The sequence below is a fragment of the Prinia subflava genome, chromosome 8 (assembly GCF_021018805.1).
Source record: "Prinia subflava isolate CZ2003 ecotype Zambia chromosome 8, Cam_Psub_1.2, whole genome shotgun sequence".
Classification (NCBI taxonomy): Eukaryota; Metazoa; Chordata; class Aves; order Passeriformes; family Cisticolidae; genus Prinia; species Prinia subflava.
In genome coordinates this window covers 36,726,480-36,746,296 of record NC_086254.1, presented here as the reverse complement: position 1 = coordinate 36,746,296, position 19,817 = coordinate 36,726,480, and the positions used below count along the sequence as shown (strand labels likewise).

General features: G+C 47.7%; 1 protein-coding gene across 2 annotated transcripts in view; it reads left to right on the top strand.

Moving 5' to 3' along the window:
• Nucleotides 1–19,303, top strand: part of LOC134554265 (rho GTPase-activating protein 39-like) — a 57,003-nt gene extending 37,700 nt beyond the window's left edge. For both annotated transcript variants that reach the window (XM_063404793.1, XM_063404795.1), the window contains 8 exons: nucleotides 518–1,826; nucleotides 4,401–4,947; nucleotides 6,226–6,306; nucleotides 13,265–13,338; nucleotides 14,752–14,951; nucleotides 15,931–16,022; nucleotides 16,529–16,698; nucleotides 17,119–19,303. In XM_063404793.1, coding sequence (XP_063260863.1) covers nucleotides 518–1,826; nucleotides 4,401–4,947; nucleotides 6,226–6,306; nucleotides 13,265–13,338; nucleotides 14,752–14,951; nucleotides 15,931–16,022; nucleotides 16,529–16,698; nucleotides 17,119–17,313 — 2,668 coding nt within the window. In that variant the 3' untranslated portion in view covers nucleotides 17,314–19,303. The remainder of the gene's footprint in view (nucleotides 1–517; nucleotides 1,827–4,400; nucleotides 4,948–6,225; nucleotides 6,307–13,264; nucleotides 13,339–14,751; nucleotides 14,952–15,930; nucleotides 16,023–16,528; nucleotides 16,699–17,118) is intronic.
• Nucleotides 19,304–19,817: the final 514 nt, after the last annotated feature.

Genomic DNA, 19,817 nt, shown 5'->3' with positions numbered 1-19,817 from the left:
TTCCCATAGACGTCATAGGTTTTTCCACAAAATAAATTCACATCTGGAAACTTAAATAAAAAAAAATAGCATGGTCTGGAAGGACTGTCATTGTAGTTGGATAATCTGAATGCAAGTACTTGGGATTATTTTCCAATTTAATACCTGAGTTTTATGTTCCAGAATAGCTTGCTGATCTTCAACTGGTTGTTCTGGGTGCTATGCTATCTGCTGAGCCTTGAGAAGCATAGGTTGTGTCATATATTAGTGCTGCTGATACCAGACAGATTATAGTATTATGAACTTGTTTCATCCTGTTGTTCTGCTCTTCATGATTTAGAAATTCGTTATGTGAATAACAATGTTTTTCTGTTTCAGCAAGGGGGATCTCCAGGAAAAAATAACTTGCTGATATAACTAGTTGGGGAATATTCAGGCACTTTGAGATGATCAATTTGGTATTTGGGTAAACATAGAAAGTACTTTAGTAAATATAATTCCTAAATATTTGTGTGTATTTGTATTTCTCTTCTTTTAGGGAGACTCCTACCCACTGGCAGCCTCTGCCAGGCACAAAAGCAGCCATGTTGGTCAAAGTGAACAGTTTGAGGCAGATGCAGAGCTTTTCAAGCAGTTCTCTTCAGCTGCAGGGTACTCCAAAGCCCAACAGCCCAAAATCTCTTCCCAAACTAGCTACATATGCTCAGCCTCAATCCACATCCCAGAGCCCTGGAGCCACAAAGCAATTGCCTGCTGGAGAAACAAAGCAGTCTATGCAGATCAAAAAGACAGAGAGTGGTGGGTTTTGCCTGGTGCTGATGAATGGTCCTACTTGTCAAACACCTCCAAGGAGCCAGACAGGAACCCCCCAGCCTGCATCCCCCACATATGCCTCTCCTGCACCTATATACGATGAACCATCTTTAGAGTTGCCAATTTATGACGAACCACCAGTAGATATGGACACTGAAAGCATTTGTGTGAGTGGGATGTCTCTACGAAGGTCACCAAGCAATAGCCTAAAAAAGCAGCTGCAACCAACCAAATTATTGCAGCATCCCAATATGCAACAACAACAAGCTGCAAAGAAGCACACAAGAAATCCTTCTTCCACTGAATACAGCCCAGCTGGCAGAGAATACATAAAACATATGGTGAACATTGACCAATCTGCCAAACTCTCCCACTCTTCTGCTGCAACAACTAATACCTCCACTAAACTGCCTGGTCAGCTTGCTTCAAAGGACAGCTTCAAGCAGTCTTGGAGGGTCTTGGAAGCCAATGTCCTCAAGAACATGGAATTCCACCACAGTCGGCAAAACAGCCTGCAGATTCAGGAGTACTCAACCGGTATAAGCCATCAGGATTCTGGTTATTCAACTGGCCCTTCTCCAAGCTTGAGGAAAAGGAAAGGAAGGAGGCAAGGAACAGGTCAAACAAGACCTGGCTCTGTGGGCAGCAGCAGTGAGCTCACAGCTCTGAATGACAGAGTAATCGCTGAGATGCGTGCTGTGGTGGGCAGGTCAGCAGCTTGCAGGGGAAGCAAAGCCAGCCTGGATGCTGAGAGCCTGGAGAACGGTGTCCCAGCAGAGAGCAGCAAGGTCAGGTTTCAGTCTGACCACTTGAAAAAATGCATCAGCCGGAGCTCCAGCGGTGATGTCTCAGCCAGCAACAGGTCTCTGTACAGGCAGGACCTGGAGATTAGGGAAGCCTTTCCCATCAGTGTGGCTGCCACACAGGACACAATGAGGCAGAAGAGAACTTTTGAGAAAATAGATTCTTTAGAAAAGAACTTGACCAGCCAGACAAACTTGGCTTCATCAGGCGCTGCATGCCATTCCTCACAGGTACCTCCCCATCTGTGCCGTGTTAAATTTTTTTTTTTCTTTGCTACACTCATCATGCAGAGGCTGCTCCTGTGGGGGATTTAGTTCCAGGGGGGTGCTGCAGGCAAGACACGTCTGTTTCTGCAGAATAGCAAACAGTTCATAAAGCTTCACAGCTTTGCAGGTAGAAACCCTATTTCAGGCCAGTGGTTTAAGAGGAAGGAGAATTGTGGGATGGGGCTCATATCCAGCAAGCCCTCAGCACTGTGAGTAGTTCTGCTCTGTTATTTGGGTAAATGTGCTTGCCTGATCATGTCACTGTCATTCATGTCCTTGTGGATAACCCTTCCCTCATACATACTTTCTTCATTGGAATGGTCTGAGTTGGTGAGTACGGGACATAAGCATCAGGATTTGTATAGTCACATGGCAGCAATTCCTCTTTTTCTCTGTCTTCTTTTTCTAATGGCTCCTCATATGCTATTCTCCCTCCCAGTTCCTGAACATAGAATAGCAACATTTAGACAATCGGTGTCTGTGGCTCTGGCTTTTTGTTCAAAATAGCTATTTTAAAGCCCATCAGTGTGCCTGCATAAGGGGAGTAGTTTTTCTCTCTAACACAGCACTTCTGCAGGATTTAGTTTGTCATCTTTTTTCCTATTTGGATTCAAAGGAACCTCCTGCTTCCTGATTTTAGTTCCGATTTAATTTCTTTGTAGATAGTTTTACATCCCCTGAAGCTTTTGCGCTTTTTCTATTTGCTCACTCTTCTGGTTATTTTGCTCCTGTTTTGAGCAACCAGATTCTCTGTGTCAATTTGATGGGACAGAGCTGATAACCATCCTCCATGCTGAAAATGGTTTCTTTTTTTTTCTGGTTTTTCTCCTGTTTGCTGGTATACAGTCTTTCATGAAGAAACTTGGGAAAGCTCCTTGATTATTCCAGATGGCTCCAGCAGACCTGTGAAGTGTAACTTTTCTTTGAAAGCCAGGCTGACACCTCTCTGTTCTGTCAGATTTATCTGTATGTGTTCTCTTTATTGCCAGTTTGGATCAATAAGTGCCTTGCTTTCATCTGAAACTTTTTGGAAAACTATCATGTTCCCACATTTGCCACTTTACAGGCACAGAGACACATCAAGTTCACATGACTCACATATTACTATTAATATTTCAGCAATTTCATTTCACAGCCTCTTTAGACTTGGTAGGAAACTGGTCTCCAGTCTTGTGGCTGTGTTGCACCCTGTTGCATTGACAGGAAGAGCTGAAACTTGATTATGCACAAGAGATGATGGGTTGGGGATAGGCTGTGAATGGCCTGGAAAGTGAAGAAAAATAATTCATATGTGGTAATATGGAGAAGCAGAAGATGAAAGGAGACGGATGTTGTGATAAAGACAAAGAGTCAATAAATTAAAAAAAATATTCACAGAAATACTCAAGAGTCCAAGTAAGGAGGGGAGGAAGTTGCAGAAGATATGGCAGCAAAATCACTGCCTCACTCAATAGCATCAAGTGAGTTGAGTGAGCAGTAATGTCCTGTGCTAGGCTTGTGTGATGGAGAGGAAAATCAGGAGATAAGGAAACTCAGTATCGGAGGAGGGTAGGCAGAAGTTCTGGGACAGGCTAAGCAGAGATGGCTGTATAGTGTCAATACAAATATAACAGCTGTGGAGTTGTGTGAATGAGGTGTGAGAGAAAGCTCAGAGAGTGCAAAGGAGAGAACACGAAGCCTCCTGAACCTCAAGATTGTGTGAGGAGGTGACTCCTCAGGAAGAACATGCTGAAGGAGCAGGTGGGGTGATAGGAGGAAAACCAACTCCAGGCAGGTAAGGTGGCTTGAAGGAGACCGAGGATATGGAGATGGCAGAGAACTGCAGGTGGGGATTTTTAGTCAGTGTGTTGAGTGAATTCAGAGAGGGTGAGAAGGTAGAGGAGTAACTCAAGGGATAAAAAGAATAAAACAAAAAACCAGGAGAAATTATTGTGCCCCATGCTGGCAATGAGAGGTGGAATGGGATGTGTGCTAATCCCATCATCCACACGCAGGGACATGTGGGTGTGAGATAGGAAAGGGTTGGACTGCAGAAGTCTCTGTCATGAATTCAGATGTTCTTCTATACTAAGAAGGAAATGCTGACTTGCTCTAAACTTCTAAGAACTAATGTATATTTTGGGGTTAACTGTAGACCAGTGTCCCATCCTCCTCCTGGGCTCCTGGAGCTCCATAGGAACTGAGGGGTGAGGAGTGCAGAGATACTTGGTTCCTTGGTGTGTTCTTGGTGCCACTGAGCTATGCTGCTGTTCTGGAAATCAGCTCACCTGCCTGCTCCCATAAACTCTGCAATAGCTGGGACACTCAGCCCTGTTGCTCCACATCCCAGCACTTCCCTTAGGGACAGCATTAGTGTGTGGCTGTGCCAGCCAGGCTCTTGCAGAACTACAAGTGTCATCCACAAATTCTACACCAAGACATGCGTGTACAGACTCACCACTGTAGTTGCTGGCAGCTTCATGTCTCACTGTGGATAAATTTCCTAGCTGGGTAAGGAGTCACCTAAGATGCTTTTAACATGTCTGTTCTTTTTTGCAGCCTGAGACCATAGAGCTAGAGCCCAAACAGGAGGGCAGCAGCCAGCCTGGTGGCTGTGTGGGATGCCATTTCCCTTACAACACCCTACGGAAGCCCATCTCCCAGAGCAGCATGGCAGATTGGGCTTCCAAAAACCTGAACATGCACACACAAGGCATTTTCCGACGAAGGCTCTCCATCTCCAACATGCTGTCCTGGAATGGTGGCTCCATCAAAAAGCCAATGCTCATCACTAGCAACCGGACCATCAAAAAAGAGGCATGTGAGATGTTCAAACTGGTGCAGAGTTACATGGGAGATCGTCAGACTCGTATGGACCGCAATCACGTGGCGTTGGTCACGGTCACCAAGTGCTGGAGCACACAAGGGTTGCGGGATGAGCTCTACATACAGTTGATCCGGCAGACAACAGATAACACGTGCTACCAAAGCCTGGCATGGGGCTGGGAACTGATGGCCATCAGTCTGGCCTTTTTCTCTCCATCACCCAAATTTCAGTCTTACCTGGAAGGTTACATTTATCGCCACCTTGACAGTGATGAAAAGAGTAAGTGCCTCATGTACCTCCTCTGTCTGCAGCAGCATCTTGGTGGGTTGTGCCACATAGTCAGAGTTGTCTGGATTTTAAAAGTACAGGTATTCCCCAGCTAGTGCTGTGGGCTCTGTCAGTGAGAGCACAGCGTGTTGTCTGAGTTCACCTTTCATTGGTGGGATGAAACTGCCACCAGCTTGTGTCTGGCAAAGAAATATTAGCCTCACAGAGTGCGCATCTCACCTATCAGCACTGAAATGAGCTGATGTCAACCCACCAAAGGCAGAGCTTTTCTGGGTTCTCTGATGATATAATTTACTTCTAAGTTCCTTGAAGCCGGCAAAAAACCAGCATTATTAGTATCTAACTTTTTAAGGGAGCCATTTCAAACACTGAGAATAGGCCTTGGCTGTTTGGGGATCCTGAAGAACGTAGGCTTTTAGTGTGAAGAGATGCAATTTATCTGTCTTTCAGAAGTTTGGGGACCAGTCCAGCTTATATTCTGTTATTATCCCAAATTTAAATTGCTATAGAATCTCTGGGAGGGGGTGGGGGGTGGGGAGATGTGAAGAAAAGAAAAAAAAGCTAAGTGCCAGCCTGGAGAGTATTAACTGATGTTTATTGGCTTATTTGTCACTATTTCAGCTGCACTCACTGTATCTTGTCCAATCTCAGGCCAGAAATGAGAGCGCCTATTTTCCCTTGATCTCTAGGGACTTCAAGCTGTGTTTGAAGCCCCCCTAAGTGTTCAGGGTAGCTATAGGAGATCTGCCTCAGCACCCCTCTGCCCCTGCTCCTGTGAGAATGCTTGTGACAGCAGAGGTTGGACCAAGGGGCAAGTGCTACACGGGCAATATTTGCCTTTATGATTGTAGCCTTAATGTGGGATTTCTTCACTGAAGTGCCAGGTGTGCAGCACTAGTTTAGGTTTTACAAAGATCCTCATCCCTTGTCACTTCTGTCCAAAACCATTTCCTCCAGCTGTGCTTTGCCCAGAATGCAGGCAGCAAGGAGGAGTACTCTGAGATATTGAGAAAGTGGTTCTTTTGCTGGTATTTAGGCAGCAAGTTTATTTAGCTATGAACTTTTCAACTGTTTGGCCATTTGGAGAAGCTGAGTGATGTTCTGAGCCCCTCATTCAGGTTCCTTGGAAGCTGGCTGTGGTGCAGGACCTTTCCTCAGGTAGAGCTTCTTATGCTGCAGTCAGGCTGGCTGCCACATCTAAGGGCAGTTCTGGATTTTGGTATTTTAGTATACCACATTATTAATCCAGACCCTCTTCTGAATTTTCAGTTGCCCGGCACATCAAGGATCTGAAAAACAAGAAGATCACAAAATCCAGGAAAAAGAGGAAACAAAACACAGAGGATGAAGGTAGGGGAAGGCATAGGGAGCCAAGAGAGATGTCTGCACTGACTTCAGGCAGGCGGCACTGCTGAGCTCTGGTGAAAATCAGACATTTCTTTAAGTACAGAGACTTGGATTTGGGAAAATTTATTTATTCGGGGGGTGGGGTGGGGCGGGACAGGGGCGGGGCTGGTGTGCAAGGTTAGACCAGAGTGTGGATCAGCAGTGCCGGTGGCAGCTGGGCTGCATTTGGGACAGGTGGGGGCCCTCGCAGTCACAGCTGTGCAAATTGAGGGATTTTAAGTCAGATGTAGACCTGGGGCTGTAATTCAACTGATCTGTGCATGCCACAGAGTTTCCAGGAGCATATTCTGGTGCTAGAAGCCCTATGAGCCAGTGTGTTGAAAAGAACCTGGCTCAGTTGTATTAATGGATTTTGTAAACCACTGCCTAACCTGAGACTCTTCTGGGAGGGTGCTGGTACCTGGTAAAGGACACTGCCTTTCTCTCTCCAGAATTGGCTTCACTTGCCTGCACTTTCTGAGCTCTGCAGCCCAGGGCTTGCCCTGGCGTCTGTGTGGAATGAACAAGAGGTTGCACATTCCTCTGGACTCCAGTTCCACATTCCTCTAGTTCAATTGCTGGCTGCAGGATAACACTTTATCTGGCTAAATTCTCACTAGACGAAGTCCATTCAATACGTTTTTTATATTGCTTTTGGGAAACTTGAGCCCTCTCTTGAATTCCTCTCAGGCAGCAGTTTATATCAAGTGGCTTCAGTGTTTTTAATCTGTGAGACCTGGAGTCCAGCTTCCTGCATCCTAAGCCCTCCTTGACACCAGCAGACAGCTGCTCCCTATGGTGGCTTCCCTGTGTCATTGCTGTGTCATGAGGCAGTTGCACATCAGGGCAAGGACTGAGGACAGCCCTGGGTTGAAGCTTCTGCACTGTCAGTGTTCACTATTTTTCTGTTTCTGGTGGGATTCAGAGCAGAGACCTGCAGTGGCACACAAGGATTATATTTCTGGAAGGGATATGTGTTTTTTCTTTCCTGTTCAGGCCATTCTGAGCCTTTGAAAATTCATTTTGCTTGTGCTCAGAGGGACTAAGCCATCTTTATGAGACAACTCCATGGAGATTGCTCTATTTAGCAGGGAGTGCTGCCTGTGGGCAGAACAGGCCTTTCTGTGCAGTTACATGTCTAAATTGCGTGTGCTGGAGGCGTGCTTAGGAAAACAGATATAGTTTTAACCTAAAAACAAATGTTAAATTAAAAAAAAAAACCAAAAAACCCCACCAAAACCCATAAACATCAGCAGTTAGACTCTTTGTAGGTCCCTTCCAACTCAGAATTTTCTGTGTTGCCTCTGACACATATTTTTATATATATATATATATAATGTTATTAAAAAGGCATGCCAGGATAACTTCATAAAGTTTCCAGAAGGAAGCATTTGAATGTCAGCTGTGCCTATGTGGTCTCAGCTGGGGCTCTGGTGACAGGTCATACAAATCTTTCATAGAACCGTGGAATCATTAAGGTTGGAAAAGTCCTCTAAAGAAATCGAGTCCAATTTTTCCCACAACACTGCCAAGGCCACCACTAAACCTTGTCCCCAGGTGCCACTTCCATACATTTTCTTAATACTTCCAGGGATGGAGGTTCCATGACTGCCTTGGGCAACCTGTGTTCCAATGCCTACTTACCCTTGCAATGAAGAAATTTTCTTTTATATCCCTTCTAAATGTCCCCTGGCACACCTTGAGGCTGTTCCCTCTTGTCTGTCTTCTGGCCCAGGAAGCAGCTTTGGCAGGGACCAGGTTATGAGTTGTTCTGTGGGGGTTCAGCAGAAGAGGCAGTAGACAGCTGGCAGCTTGCCCAAAACAGCTTTTTTTGCAGTGACTGATAATTCTTGAGGACTTTTCCTGGAGACTGACCTCAGAATTGCACCTGGAGTTAAGGGGAAATCTTGTAGGAACGTGCCAGGTTCTCTCTGCTCCTTGCTGGAAAGGTCAGGTTTTTCCCTGGAACACCTACTTCTGTTTGACCAGGCCTGCTTTCCAGATGTGTGAGGGGTAGGTAGGATGCACCTGAAGCTGCAAGGCTGTTGTGAGAAGTTTCTTAGTGGCTCTGAAATATTAAGATGCTTATGGATGCCATAGCAGCAATTTAGCAGAAATCCATAAGGAAATCAAATGTAGTGACTTCAGTCAGAACTGAATAGAAGATAAGTAGGCATCTATGTAACTCTTTCAGTGAAAAGTTGAGTTGAAGCGGTTGATTCTCCACACATGCACACATACTTCCTTTCAGTCCAGAAGCTCATCTATGAGTAAACATTTACCATCTGACATATACCCAAAGAAAGAATTCTGAAGTTTCCCACACTTAACCTCTGCAGTCTTCATCTTCTAGATTAATTCTCTGTGAGTAAATGAAATATTAATGTGATGCAAGGTCTTTTCATGCATAACCTGTTGGCAGGCAGAAGAATAATGGTAGGAATAAATGCTGTGTTTTCAGAAGGAGGATTGCCTGCTGATCCCGCAGGAATGTAAGCTGGTATTTGGGTTTATACAAGGAGACAAATCACGAGCTGACGGCTCAGTGTTGATACAAAATTATTCAGGGCTATAAGAATGAAAGGTGCAGAGGGATCTGGTGAGGGTGATGAGCAGAGCGATGAAGCATCAGAGAATCACAGTTTTTCACGTGGGGGAGAGGTCCCTGACTGCAAGTGCAGGTGGAGGCCCCAGTTGAGCCACTTTGAGGAGGGAAAGACATTTTCAAGCTTGTATATGAATTTCCAGAAACACATACACATTACTGGGAAGTGGTCAGAAACCAAACGAAGGATCAGGACTTTGTAGGAAAGGGACAGAGAGCACAGCAGCACTTGGCTGTAGTTGTGCTGTGTCCACTCTGTATGTCCTGCCCAGAATCCGTCCAAGGCTGATGAGTGTGGCAGGGACGGTGACATGCGAGCTGGACATGGAGGAGGCAAGAGGGGAGACAGTCAACAGGATGAAAGAAACTTAAGGTTACCTAGGGAAAGGAAGAAGAAAATTTCTCACTGTGTGCCATAGCAGCAGAACGGAAAGCTGCCTGGTTTTGGTGTTGGGCAGCAGGCTCAGGAATGCTCTGTCATGAAGCACAGAATGGAATCCTAAAGAGTCAAAGCAGGGTGGTGTGCAGATTCAGAGCATAAAGAGGTTTAGAAAGGAATGGGACAAATTCAAAGAAGGGAAGTCTGTCTGTTGGTGGTCAATCGTCGAGGTACAACACTACTTTAGGGTATCACTCACCTGCTGTTAGCTGGAAGATTTTTGAAGGGGGATACTCATTTTTAAGCTATCCTGTATCTGTTTCTTATCTTGGTGACAGGTGCAGGCTGCTGGCTTGTCTGACTGATGAACATGGCATTTCCCATATAGGGAATGGTGATCAAGAATCATTGTTGTGATGTAGAAGTGTTGCAGTGCGATATGGGGGGTCCCTCGGGGGCCCCCTAAGCTGTGGGTTTGTTGGTGGCAGCAGGCAGGCAATGGGACTCTACACGGCTTCTGGGGGTGCCAGTTAGAGGAGGATTTATTGGGAGTTCCACTCCGGGGAGCAGCATGGTTTCTGAGGGAAAGGGGAGGGGGGAGAAGGAGAAAGGGAGCAAGGGAGCAGGAGCAAGAGGCAGAGAGCAAGAGAGAGGCTTTTCGTCTCCCTGCACAGCTTAAGAGGGAGATTCAAAATGGGCGCAGAAAAGGACTTGGGCCAATGGAATTACAGATACACGATACTTTAGGGGAGGGTTACAGATTTGGAATGAACCGTACACTTTTGAGGGGTGACACAGAGCATACCATTTCACAGAAATGCAACATAGAAGGAAGCACTGGTGGTGTGAGAAAGAGGAGCTAAAGCAGTGCTGTAAAATGGGGGAGCTGGGCAGATCTAAGCCAGGAGAGCAGCAGTGCTGGTGCGAAGCACAGCTGACCTGCTCAGGAGCACCTACCCCTGCGCTAGAGTACAGTGAGATGGGATCCTGCTTTGAGAGCTTGCTCTGGCTGTGTCAGGCTGAGATCCAAGAGGCTGTGATAAATCAGAGGAATATCCAGACAACAACTTCTCTAGTGCTAAAATACACATCGCACGGCCAGGTTCTATCTCCACACAGTTTGCTGCATTTTTAAGACTTTTTTTGTGGAAAAGCATTCAAGTCTGTTCCAGAAGGTATGTTCCTGCACGTTTCCTGTCTGGATTTTAACTTTTTCTAAAAGGACATGTTCTTTAAGATGCTACCCACATGTTTCTAGGCTGGCATGTGGAGAAATATATTCCATTGAAAACTATTTTCCACTCTGTGGGCTGTTAGTAGTTGTCTGTTCCTGAGCTCCTGAGGCTACCATGATACCACAGGGAATAACGATCTTTGATTTCTCAGATTCATGATGTGCTCACAGAAGTGGAATTGCCTTCAGGATTAGCCCTTTCTAGGTGATGCAGACAAAGCTGCCCAGCCCTGCACCAAGAGGCAGGAGCTGGGCTGTGAAGGGAGTACCTTGCCCACATGCTTGGAGATGTCAGCGTGTATGATAAGCTCAGTGTTGGGAGTCAGTCTCTAGCTGAGCATTTTGAAAGCAGCAGATGGTTGGGACAGGTTGCTGATTTGGAAAAGCTGAGGCTAAAGCAAATTCTACTCCTCTCTCTCATGTTCCTTGCTGCAGCTCAGCATGTACCTCCTGGCCTCTCCATGTAGCCCATCCCACTCTGCACATGCCCTGGAGGCAGGTGCACTTGTGTTGGGGCAGGTGGCTTCTACTTTGGAGCAGGGAGGATGCGTGGGAACCATTGGTCTGTGCCCTCTGGGGTGAGCACTGCTTGCCCTGTTCCTCGGGGCTCCTGCCTCTTCTTGGCCACTCAGGTCTTTGGACAGTAACTCCTACATCCTCTTGTGCATACAGCAAGTTTATTTTTCAGTTGCTTCAAATTTGGTCAGCTTCATACGTGACCTCAACAGACCCATCAGGTCAGAGGCTGCAGCATGGTTGTCATGGGAGCAGCAGGCCTCGCTGCAGAAAGTGCTGGATGCAGGTTTTAGGCTTTTCCCGGGACCGGGAAGCTTCCTGGGAAAGTACAAAACAGGCTTCAACTAATGTGTCTGACTGCTGCCCACGCATCAGCCATGTATAATCTGCAAGACACAGTTCCTTTTGCAAACATTGTTAAGCTTTTAGGGTGATTATGTGTTTCATGGTCTAATTACAGTGTGAAAAAATATTTCTTATTATTAGTTTTGAATGTGCTGTCTCCTGCGAAATTGCTGGGATGCAGAGACACAGTCCAGCTTCTTTCCCTTCCCCTCTGAGCAAGGCGACACCTCGTTTCGGGGTGTGTCTCACATTGGATAGCAGAAACTGTAACTGGGACAGTGAAGCATCACAGGGCTTTTTTGTTTGTTTCCTTTAAATCCTTAGATATTCCCAGTGTAAGTCATGCCTAGGATTAGCAGGATTTTTGCTTACAGTGAATATTTTACTTTAGATATTCCCTAGAGAGAAATTCCTAAAACTGGCTTTCTTTCCCAATGCCTGTGGGAGATGGGAACGCTGTTGTATCTCCTCTGGCATGGTTCCAGTGGTGTAGAGACACTCTGCTCCAATTATGAGGCAGATTGATGGGGGCAGGAGGTGCTTGTTTCATCGAGAGGAGCCAAGAACTGTGGCTTATCTGATGGCTGAAAGGACAACACATCTCCCACCTCTGGGAATTGTTCTGCTTGGGAAGAATCTGTCCCCCTCTGCACTGAGAGGATTTGAAGATCTTCAAGCTCCCAGCCAGCGTACCTAAGCCGTAGGATGTGTGAAAGGCTGATATGAAATGCACACATCTGACCAGAATGTAGACTTTCACAGCCACGAGTATTTGAACTGTACTTCAAGCTTTGGGCCTGACAGGGAATCAAATAGGCAGTTCTATTCACTGCTTTCAGTGAGCAGTTTTGGGTTTTACTTGAACAAGAACAAAAAGCCAGTGGTTTTGGAAAAACTCTCTCAGCAATCAGTGCTCCTCTGTCATTGCAAACATTTTTCTTGGTGTCACAGGGAAATTAGCTGTTTGAATCATAGCTGCACTTGCCTTCAGAGTTCACAGAACCAAGCACAAGCAGAGCAGGTAGAGTGCAGCAGATTTTGAGGTGCAGTTCCCAAGCTTTGGTGTGTCCCATTTTCCTTGTCTCGCAGAGCATGCCTGTGCTGCGTGGTACGAGCTTGGGAGAAGGCTGCAGGCAGGAACGTGAGGAAGCCTTCTGCTGGTCTTTGGGAAGATAAGATCCCATCACCTCCCCATGCCTCTTCTTGTGTCCTGAGATCTGAGGTCACTGTTGATGCTGGTGCTGCCTCTCTGTCCCCCCCACAGCTTTCTCTGCTGCTCCTCTCTCACTAGCAAAGGAACTGAAGTTCTCAAATAATAGACAATTGGTTTCAAACACTCTGAAACCTTCTCTGACAGAAGGCTGACTGTGTTCTGTGGCTATGTTCTGGCAGGATGTAATTGCCTGGCCCTGTGTCTATGAGGCACTTAACCCTGGCTGTGCCCACCAGGCAAGGACCCAGGCATGTGTGTGTACCGAGGCTGCGAATGCTGCATGGGTGCCATGCGTGGAGGCAGGGAGTCAGGATGGGGCAGGTGCACTCCAGGTGCAAGAGGTGGAGATCTGCAGGAGCAGGGATGGGAGGTGCAGAGCTATGAGCCTTCACTCAGGAGATGAATTTTTCTAAGCCCGAGCACTGGCTCAAACTGACACTGCCTGCCATGGGACTAGGAGGCTTCAGGGAGCTCAATGCGAGTTTGGCAGTCCTGCCCTGCTGCAGTGGGCTGTGCATTGACGGGGTTGCTTGTGCCAGAATGAGCTGCTGTACCGGAGTTCTCTGAAGGGGCTTCAGTGTGGGGTGCATGGCGCTGTGGGCTGACCCCTCATTTCCTCTTTCCCACCAGGTCTGCCCATTAGCACCTATGCCAAGTACTGCTACCGGAAGCTCCAGAAAGTAGCCGTCACTGGAGGCAAAAAGGTGAGCAGCTGCCCTGGCTGCAGGGCCTGAGGGCTCCTGAGGGACTCTGGTGGTTGCCATTGATTCAGTGATGGGAAATGGAGGTAAAGTGAGTGAGGGAGGCTTGCTTGAAGTTCATCTCCCCATGAATGTGTGGGAGAGGGCTGCTGTCCAGGTCCTGCCATCCTCCTGGCAGATAGCAGTGCCTGCTGTGAAGGCATCTGCACAGCTGGCTGCTTCCTGGCCTCAGGGACAAAGACAAACCAAACACTTACCTGTCTCCAGGGTAAAAGGAGCTGTCTGTGCAGGGGATACCCATAATTTTGTTTCTTCAGGTGAGGAAAGATTCTCACTTTGCACTGAGAGCTTATATGGGCTGGATCTTGCATCTGGTTCACTGCAGAGTTGTTCATTCCCAGTTCAAACTGTCCTATAGCAGAGGTGGCTGGTTCAGAGATGAGTCTATGCTCTGCGTTGTCTGAAAATGTTCCTCTCTTCCCTCTGCACGGTTCTGTGTGTGGCCATGAAAGCTGGTAGATGGCCTCAGCCTGTCAATTCTAGGTCCCTGAGCCAGATCTGGTCACGGGGGGGGCGTTTTTTTTGGAAGTTCCTCTGGGGCCTCCTTGCCATCTGAACCTTGCATAGGGAAAAAATTAGCTGAAATACCTTGAGAGAGGTGAAGCCTTCTGGCATCCTGGCAGGGGCAGGACAGTAAACCTCCAAATACACGTTGGACACAACTGCAGCCCTGGCTACTGGCCCTTAGAGGGCTTGGTGGGAGCTTCCTCCTGTTGTGTTCTCCACTTGGCCACAGGTTCACTGCTGAAGGCCACCGTGCTGAGCAGCTTGTCACTCCTGCGACAGCTCTGCGCTTTTCCAAACTGCTGCCACAGAACATTCAAAACCCCTTTTAAGTGTTGATATGTGTCAGAAACAATAAGTACCAATGCCTACTTTTCATGTTTTAGCACTTCTGAGAGCAGAACTTTCCCTGGAGTTGGAAATACTTGGAATTCCCATCTCCAAAGGACTGTTTTTCACCTGTCCAGTGGCTAAGCACTGAGGTGGAGTATAGGTGCCCTCTGCTGACCTCACCACAGCCAGGGCTGGGCTCATCTCCGCTCCATACTGCCTGCCGCAGCAGGTGGAGCTATAGCTGGAGCAGTGCCCTTGCTGTGCAAAACACAGCAACAGAATCTCTGCAAAACCAGCCCAAACTCTCCAGAGTGGTCTCCTCTGCTTCTCTTGGGCCTGATGAGTAGAACCACCCCTGATTTTAAGCAGCAGAACAAGAACCATGCTGCCAAGGAGGTTGATGAGGTGACCTCATGCAGGGTCAGCCTTCTCTGTCCTGGTCACTCACTGTCCCCATCCCCAGGTCACTCTTTCTCTTTGGGCTGGCCATGGGTGGACTAAGGTTTTCTCTATCCTCAGGGCCTCCGAAAACCAACAGTGGAAGAGATAACACATGCCAGAAATGCCATCCTCACACCATCGCTCTTCGGCAGCTCCCTGGAGGAAATCATGCAGCGGCAGCAGGACATGTACCCAGGGAACAAGCTGCCCTGGGTGCAGACACAGCTATCACAGCAGGTCCTTGCCCTGGGAGGGGAACAGACTGAGGGCATTTTCAGGTGAGCTTTTGGGGTGCTGTGCTACTTTTAAGCCACCCTCATGTCAGTCCTCAAAGCCAAGGAGTCAAGATTGACTTCCACATGCTTCCTTGTCCCTAAGAAACACTTTGCTGTGGACTGGACAAAATCTGACTTTCCTTCAGGTTCAGGAATCACCTCTTGAAGTAGCATTAGCCAGTTTGTATGTGTTAGCACTGAGGGGACTGGTGTAGGTATGACTTAACTAGATCGGTTAAGTCATATTAATTTATGACTTAACTATATCAGTTAAGCTGCCTGGGGACAGCTCATCCCAGGCACAGCAATGAGCTTTCATCAGATTTGTCAGTGGTGGTTGGCCAGTGTATGGGAGGGAGGAGCTCTGGCATCCTGGCAGAGCACCTCATCTAATGCAGCACATCAGCTTTTGTGTTGAACAAGACACAAGGAGTCAAGAGAGACACAGAATCTGTATGGTGAACACAGGGGATTCTGCTTTGGGTTTGGGGTTTTTTTGTTGCTTTCTTTGTGTGTGGTTTTGTTTTGCATGTAAGATTTGAATTCGTTTTTCGGTAGCTAAACTTGATTTAAGATAGCCATTAAAAGGCTCAACTTTGCTAAGGGTAAATGTTTGATTGATAGATAGAGGTGTGTATATATATATATATATATATATATATATATTTATAAAAGCAGCCAGAGATGCTGCTCATCTTTGGTCTGAACACGCTGCAAAGAAGCCCAGTTATAGAAAATAATCACTCCTGAGGACAGCGATATCTGAGCTAGTGGGAACCCCCACTTCAAGACGGTGTATAAAAGTAGGCACCCCTTTCTCTCTGAGGAACTGCTGCTGTAGCTGCCACTGATGCCTGAGGCCTTCTCCCTGCTCCCTTCTCCCTGAGGCCCCAGAATCAGCTTCAGAGCCATGCTTTGCTGGCCAGCTGCCCCACCAAGCACATTGCTTACTCTCAAAAGGACCTTTTCTGTGTCTCTGCAGGATACCTGGTGACATAGATGAAGTCAATGCATTGAAATTGCAGGTGGATCAGTGGAAAATCCCAAACAGTCTCAGTGACCCCAACATACCAGGTATAGGAATGTGGCAGGTGTGTTGCTGGAGCCTCAGCCATGGTGCAGTGCGGAGGGGCAGGTACAGGAGCAGCTCAGTGGGTGTGCTGCTGCTTGGGAATGTGTACACAGGCTGTCTGCAATGACTGGGATTTTGTTCTATGTCTTTTCACTGCCTTTCCAAACACTGCCCATAGAGGAAGCTTTGAGAGTGGGGAGGAACCTCTGCCTCTGATGCAGTAAGGCTGTGCAAGCTGGGCAGAGTGGTGGGAGTCCTTCTGGTCTCATTGTCTTCTTCTTTAGGCAGCCCCAGAGCTGCTTCCAGGAGGAGCAGGTAGGTAGCAGGCAGTATTTCCCACTAACTGGTCAGTTTGGGTTCCTGAGCATTTCAGATCCAAGACTGAATTAACATGAAGCAGCACAAGCACAAAAATCCCTTCTCTGCCATCTCTCTCACTGCCAAATTTGCCCCTGAAGGGAGTGGGGAAGTGATCAGAGCTGTTCTCATGCACCTGCTTTCTGCCCAGCCTCTCTCCTCAAGCTCTGGTATCGGGAACTGGAGGAGCCTGTGATCCCACAGCAGTTCTACAAAGAGTGCATCAGCAACTATGAGAACCCTGATGCTGCCGTGGCTGTGGTGCAGCTTTTGCCGGAGCTCAACAGACTGGTGCTGTGTTATCTCATACACTTCCTGCAGGTAGGCAGCCCCCACAGTCCTGCACTGGGGCCAGGAGCATGTGAGGCACAGTTAGTGGGACAGCTGTGGTGGGACCATCATAGGACAGCTGTGGTGAGACCATGGGCACGGTTTTAAGACCTCTTCTCTGTATTTAAGGTGGATTGATGGAGGAATGTTTGCTGGCCTTGTTCCTTATCAGAGCAATAAACCCTGTTCCTGTTCTTGTAGAGCCTGGGGTTGGTTTCCTGTCTGGCAAGGTTGCTGCTCTGTCAGTTGTGTCAGAGCACAGTGCTCTTCCCTGTGGATGTGTGGCACTTGGGGCACTGTCCTTAAGGCAGGCATTATGTCTACTCTCCTTCCACCTTTTCTTGGGCCAAGTTTTTGGACTTTTTTGCCCTTTTCCTCTGCTTCATCTGAATGTGTTCTTGCTATCTGCAGATCTTTGCTCAGCCATCAAATGTGGGCAGAACCAAGATGGATGTGAATAACCTGGCCATGGTGATGGCCCCCAACTGCCTGCGCTGCCAGTCCGATGACCCTCGCATTATCTTTGAGAACACGCGCAAAGAAATGTCTTTTCTACGCATGCTGATAGTGCACTTGGACACAAGCTTCGTTAAAGGGCTGGTTTGAGCCACTGGCCTCTGGGAGCAAAACATTGCTCTGGGGAGTTGCTGAATACCTTTAGTCTTCTCATCTTCATGTAGGTTTCTTCCATTGTCCTTGCTGTTGTCACGCCCTGGGTTAGCCCTTAAGCATCTCCCAATATATGACCATGAGAATTGGACATTTCTGGAAGGCTTGGTTCTATTAGTACCTGGAAATCCTTGGGCATGCCAGGTCAGGTTTAGCAGTTCCCGGCCTTTCAGTGTTTATCAGAGAGGGACAATCCTCTTCCTGAGAGCCACAAGATTGGTTGCTCAGTCAAAGGGCTGTGACGTGTGAGGAACTGCTACATGGGGTAGTGAGACTCTCCATTTCCCTTCTGGAGGCAGAGTTGGCTTCAGGTAGGAGAAGAGCCCTCCTGTGCTGTGGCATGAGCTGGTCCTAGGAAAGATGCTGCCTCATCAGGAATAATCCTACTACTATGGGGGCAGCCTGGTTCACCTCTGCAGACTGTTGGCTGGAGGTGTCAGGGTTGTTCTGACATCCCACAGTGCTGTTGGTAGAGGGCTATGAAGGTGTGGAGGTTCAAGAGCTATAGAGCTGTGCAGCAGCATGTGAGACCAGCCCTGTGCTGAGTACCCACCCACACCATGGTGCTAGGCACAACAGGAAGGCCACACACCTGACAACAAACAGGTAAACAGTCACTTTAGCATCCTCTTAATGGAGACCATATCTTCTGGAGCAGTGACCACAGTGGCCTTGCAGCTTCTTTTTGCTATAGACAGCATGAGCTGACACCAGCTTTGCTGAGGAGCACCTGAGCCCATGCTCAGAGCAGCCTTCACAGCTCCACCTCCCTTCCTCCAGCTCCACATCCTTCCCAGATCATTCTGACAGGAATACCAGTTTAACCCACCCTTCTGGCTCAGCCCAGGTCTAAAGAAAGCCCCCAGCAGTCAGAAGTGCTCCTGTGCTCAGGTACACCCTTCCAGGCAGAGCAGCAGCAGTCCTGGGTGCTTGAGAAATGCTGGTACTGCCTGTATGACTGTGGTACCTATGCTCTTCCTTTGAGGTGTTTTCCTTGCTGGAGGCAGGTCTGCTGCAAAAAGGTATGTTTTAGGATTATTCATGCAGTGCTAAGTCTGTCATTATCATGCAAGGTTGCATTTGTGTTTCTGCATCCCCCTCCCTTTCCAGTGGGGACCTGGGATCATCCTCTAGAGACTGCAGTGGGGACCTGACCCCTGCCAACAGTGAGGTTTAGAGCTGATGCCTGAATCAGTACCATTGTGGGCATGAGGTACCATGTGCAAAGAATGCCCTAAGCCTGTTGCCTTGCTTAGGGCTCTGTCTGAGAGGGTTCCCAGAGCCTACGTTCAGATGATTTTGAATAAACTCCAGAGCAGGAATTCAGTTTGTGCCCAGCTGAATAACGGTTCCTCGTACAGATGATTCTGTGGTCCTGTGGGCCAGGAAATCTTGCTCCCTTGTCAAGATTAGCTCTGTCAAACTTGCCCAAGAAATCTGTTTCCTGTACACACCCATCTCCATGTTTTGATTCCACTCAGCTTGCTCTGTCCTTCTGCAGTGCTGAACAACTTGTTCTTCAGATATGGAGCTACTGCTTGAGAAGTGCAGAGATAGGCAGAGGTTATGAGGTCTGACATGCTGTCCTGAGATTTGAATCGCTGAACAGGGCTGTCCTGTTCCCTGCCAAGGGCTGGAGCAGCCATGTGGCACCTGCCCTCCTCTTTGGGCTGCAGGTGCCTGTGTCTGTGTCAGGCTTTGCCTGCAGCCACTGCGTAGGTGATCCATGTTACTCCTTTCACTCAGCTTGGCAGTCAGTCAAGCCATAGGCACTTGCTGCTAATAAAAGTGAATGCTTCTGGCCAGGGTTGTAAAACATGCTCATAAAGGACACTGGATGTTATTGTCTTTGCCAACAGAATTGTAAATACCAATCAGTAAAGTAGCCTTTCCTCTGTTCTAATAGTAATAAATACAATCTCCATGGCTATTTTGTGAATTGTCTTTTTTGTGAATTTCTGCAGCATGATTACGTCTGCATGCACATTTCAGCCTGAATGTCAGTGCTCTTGAGTAAGATTTGAGAATCAGCATGAAATACGCACTTGTAAACCATGCTCTGGGCTGGTTCTGTTCTTAATTCTCAGGCAGCTACCAAAGGACACTTAATTAATCTTGGAAGAGAATGGGTTGAAACAGGTAAAAGACAATACTGCTTTACACATATCTTATGGAGCCTTTCAGGATCATAAAGATACGAGAGAAGTTTATGGGGAGTTGGAGGGTAAGAGGGATATTCTGCTTGTGTCGCTCCTCCAGCAGCTGGGAGTGCTGCAGATGGACTGCAAGAGGTGGCTACCTCTGCATGGTCCCCTGCAGGGTCTCTGCTGACGGAGAGGTGAATAATTGGGCTGTTAGACTGACCTGATGGAGACATTTTTATGTTCAGACTGGCGCATTCTCTCATCTTTCCTCCACTGGTAGTCCAAGGAAGTGCTAGG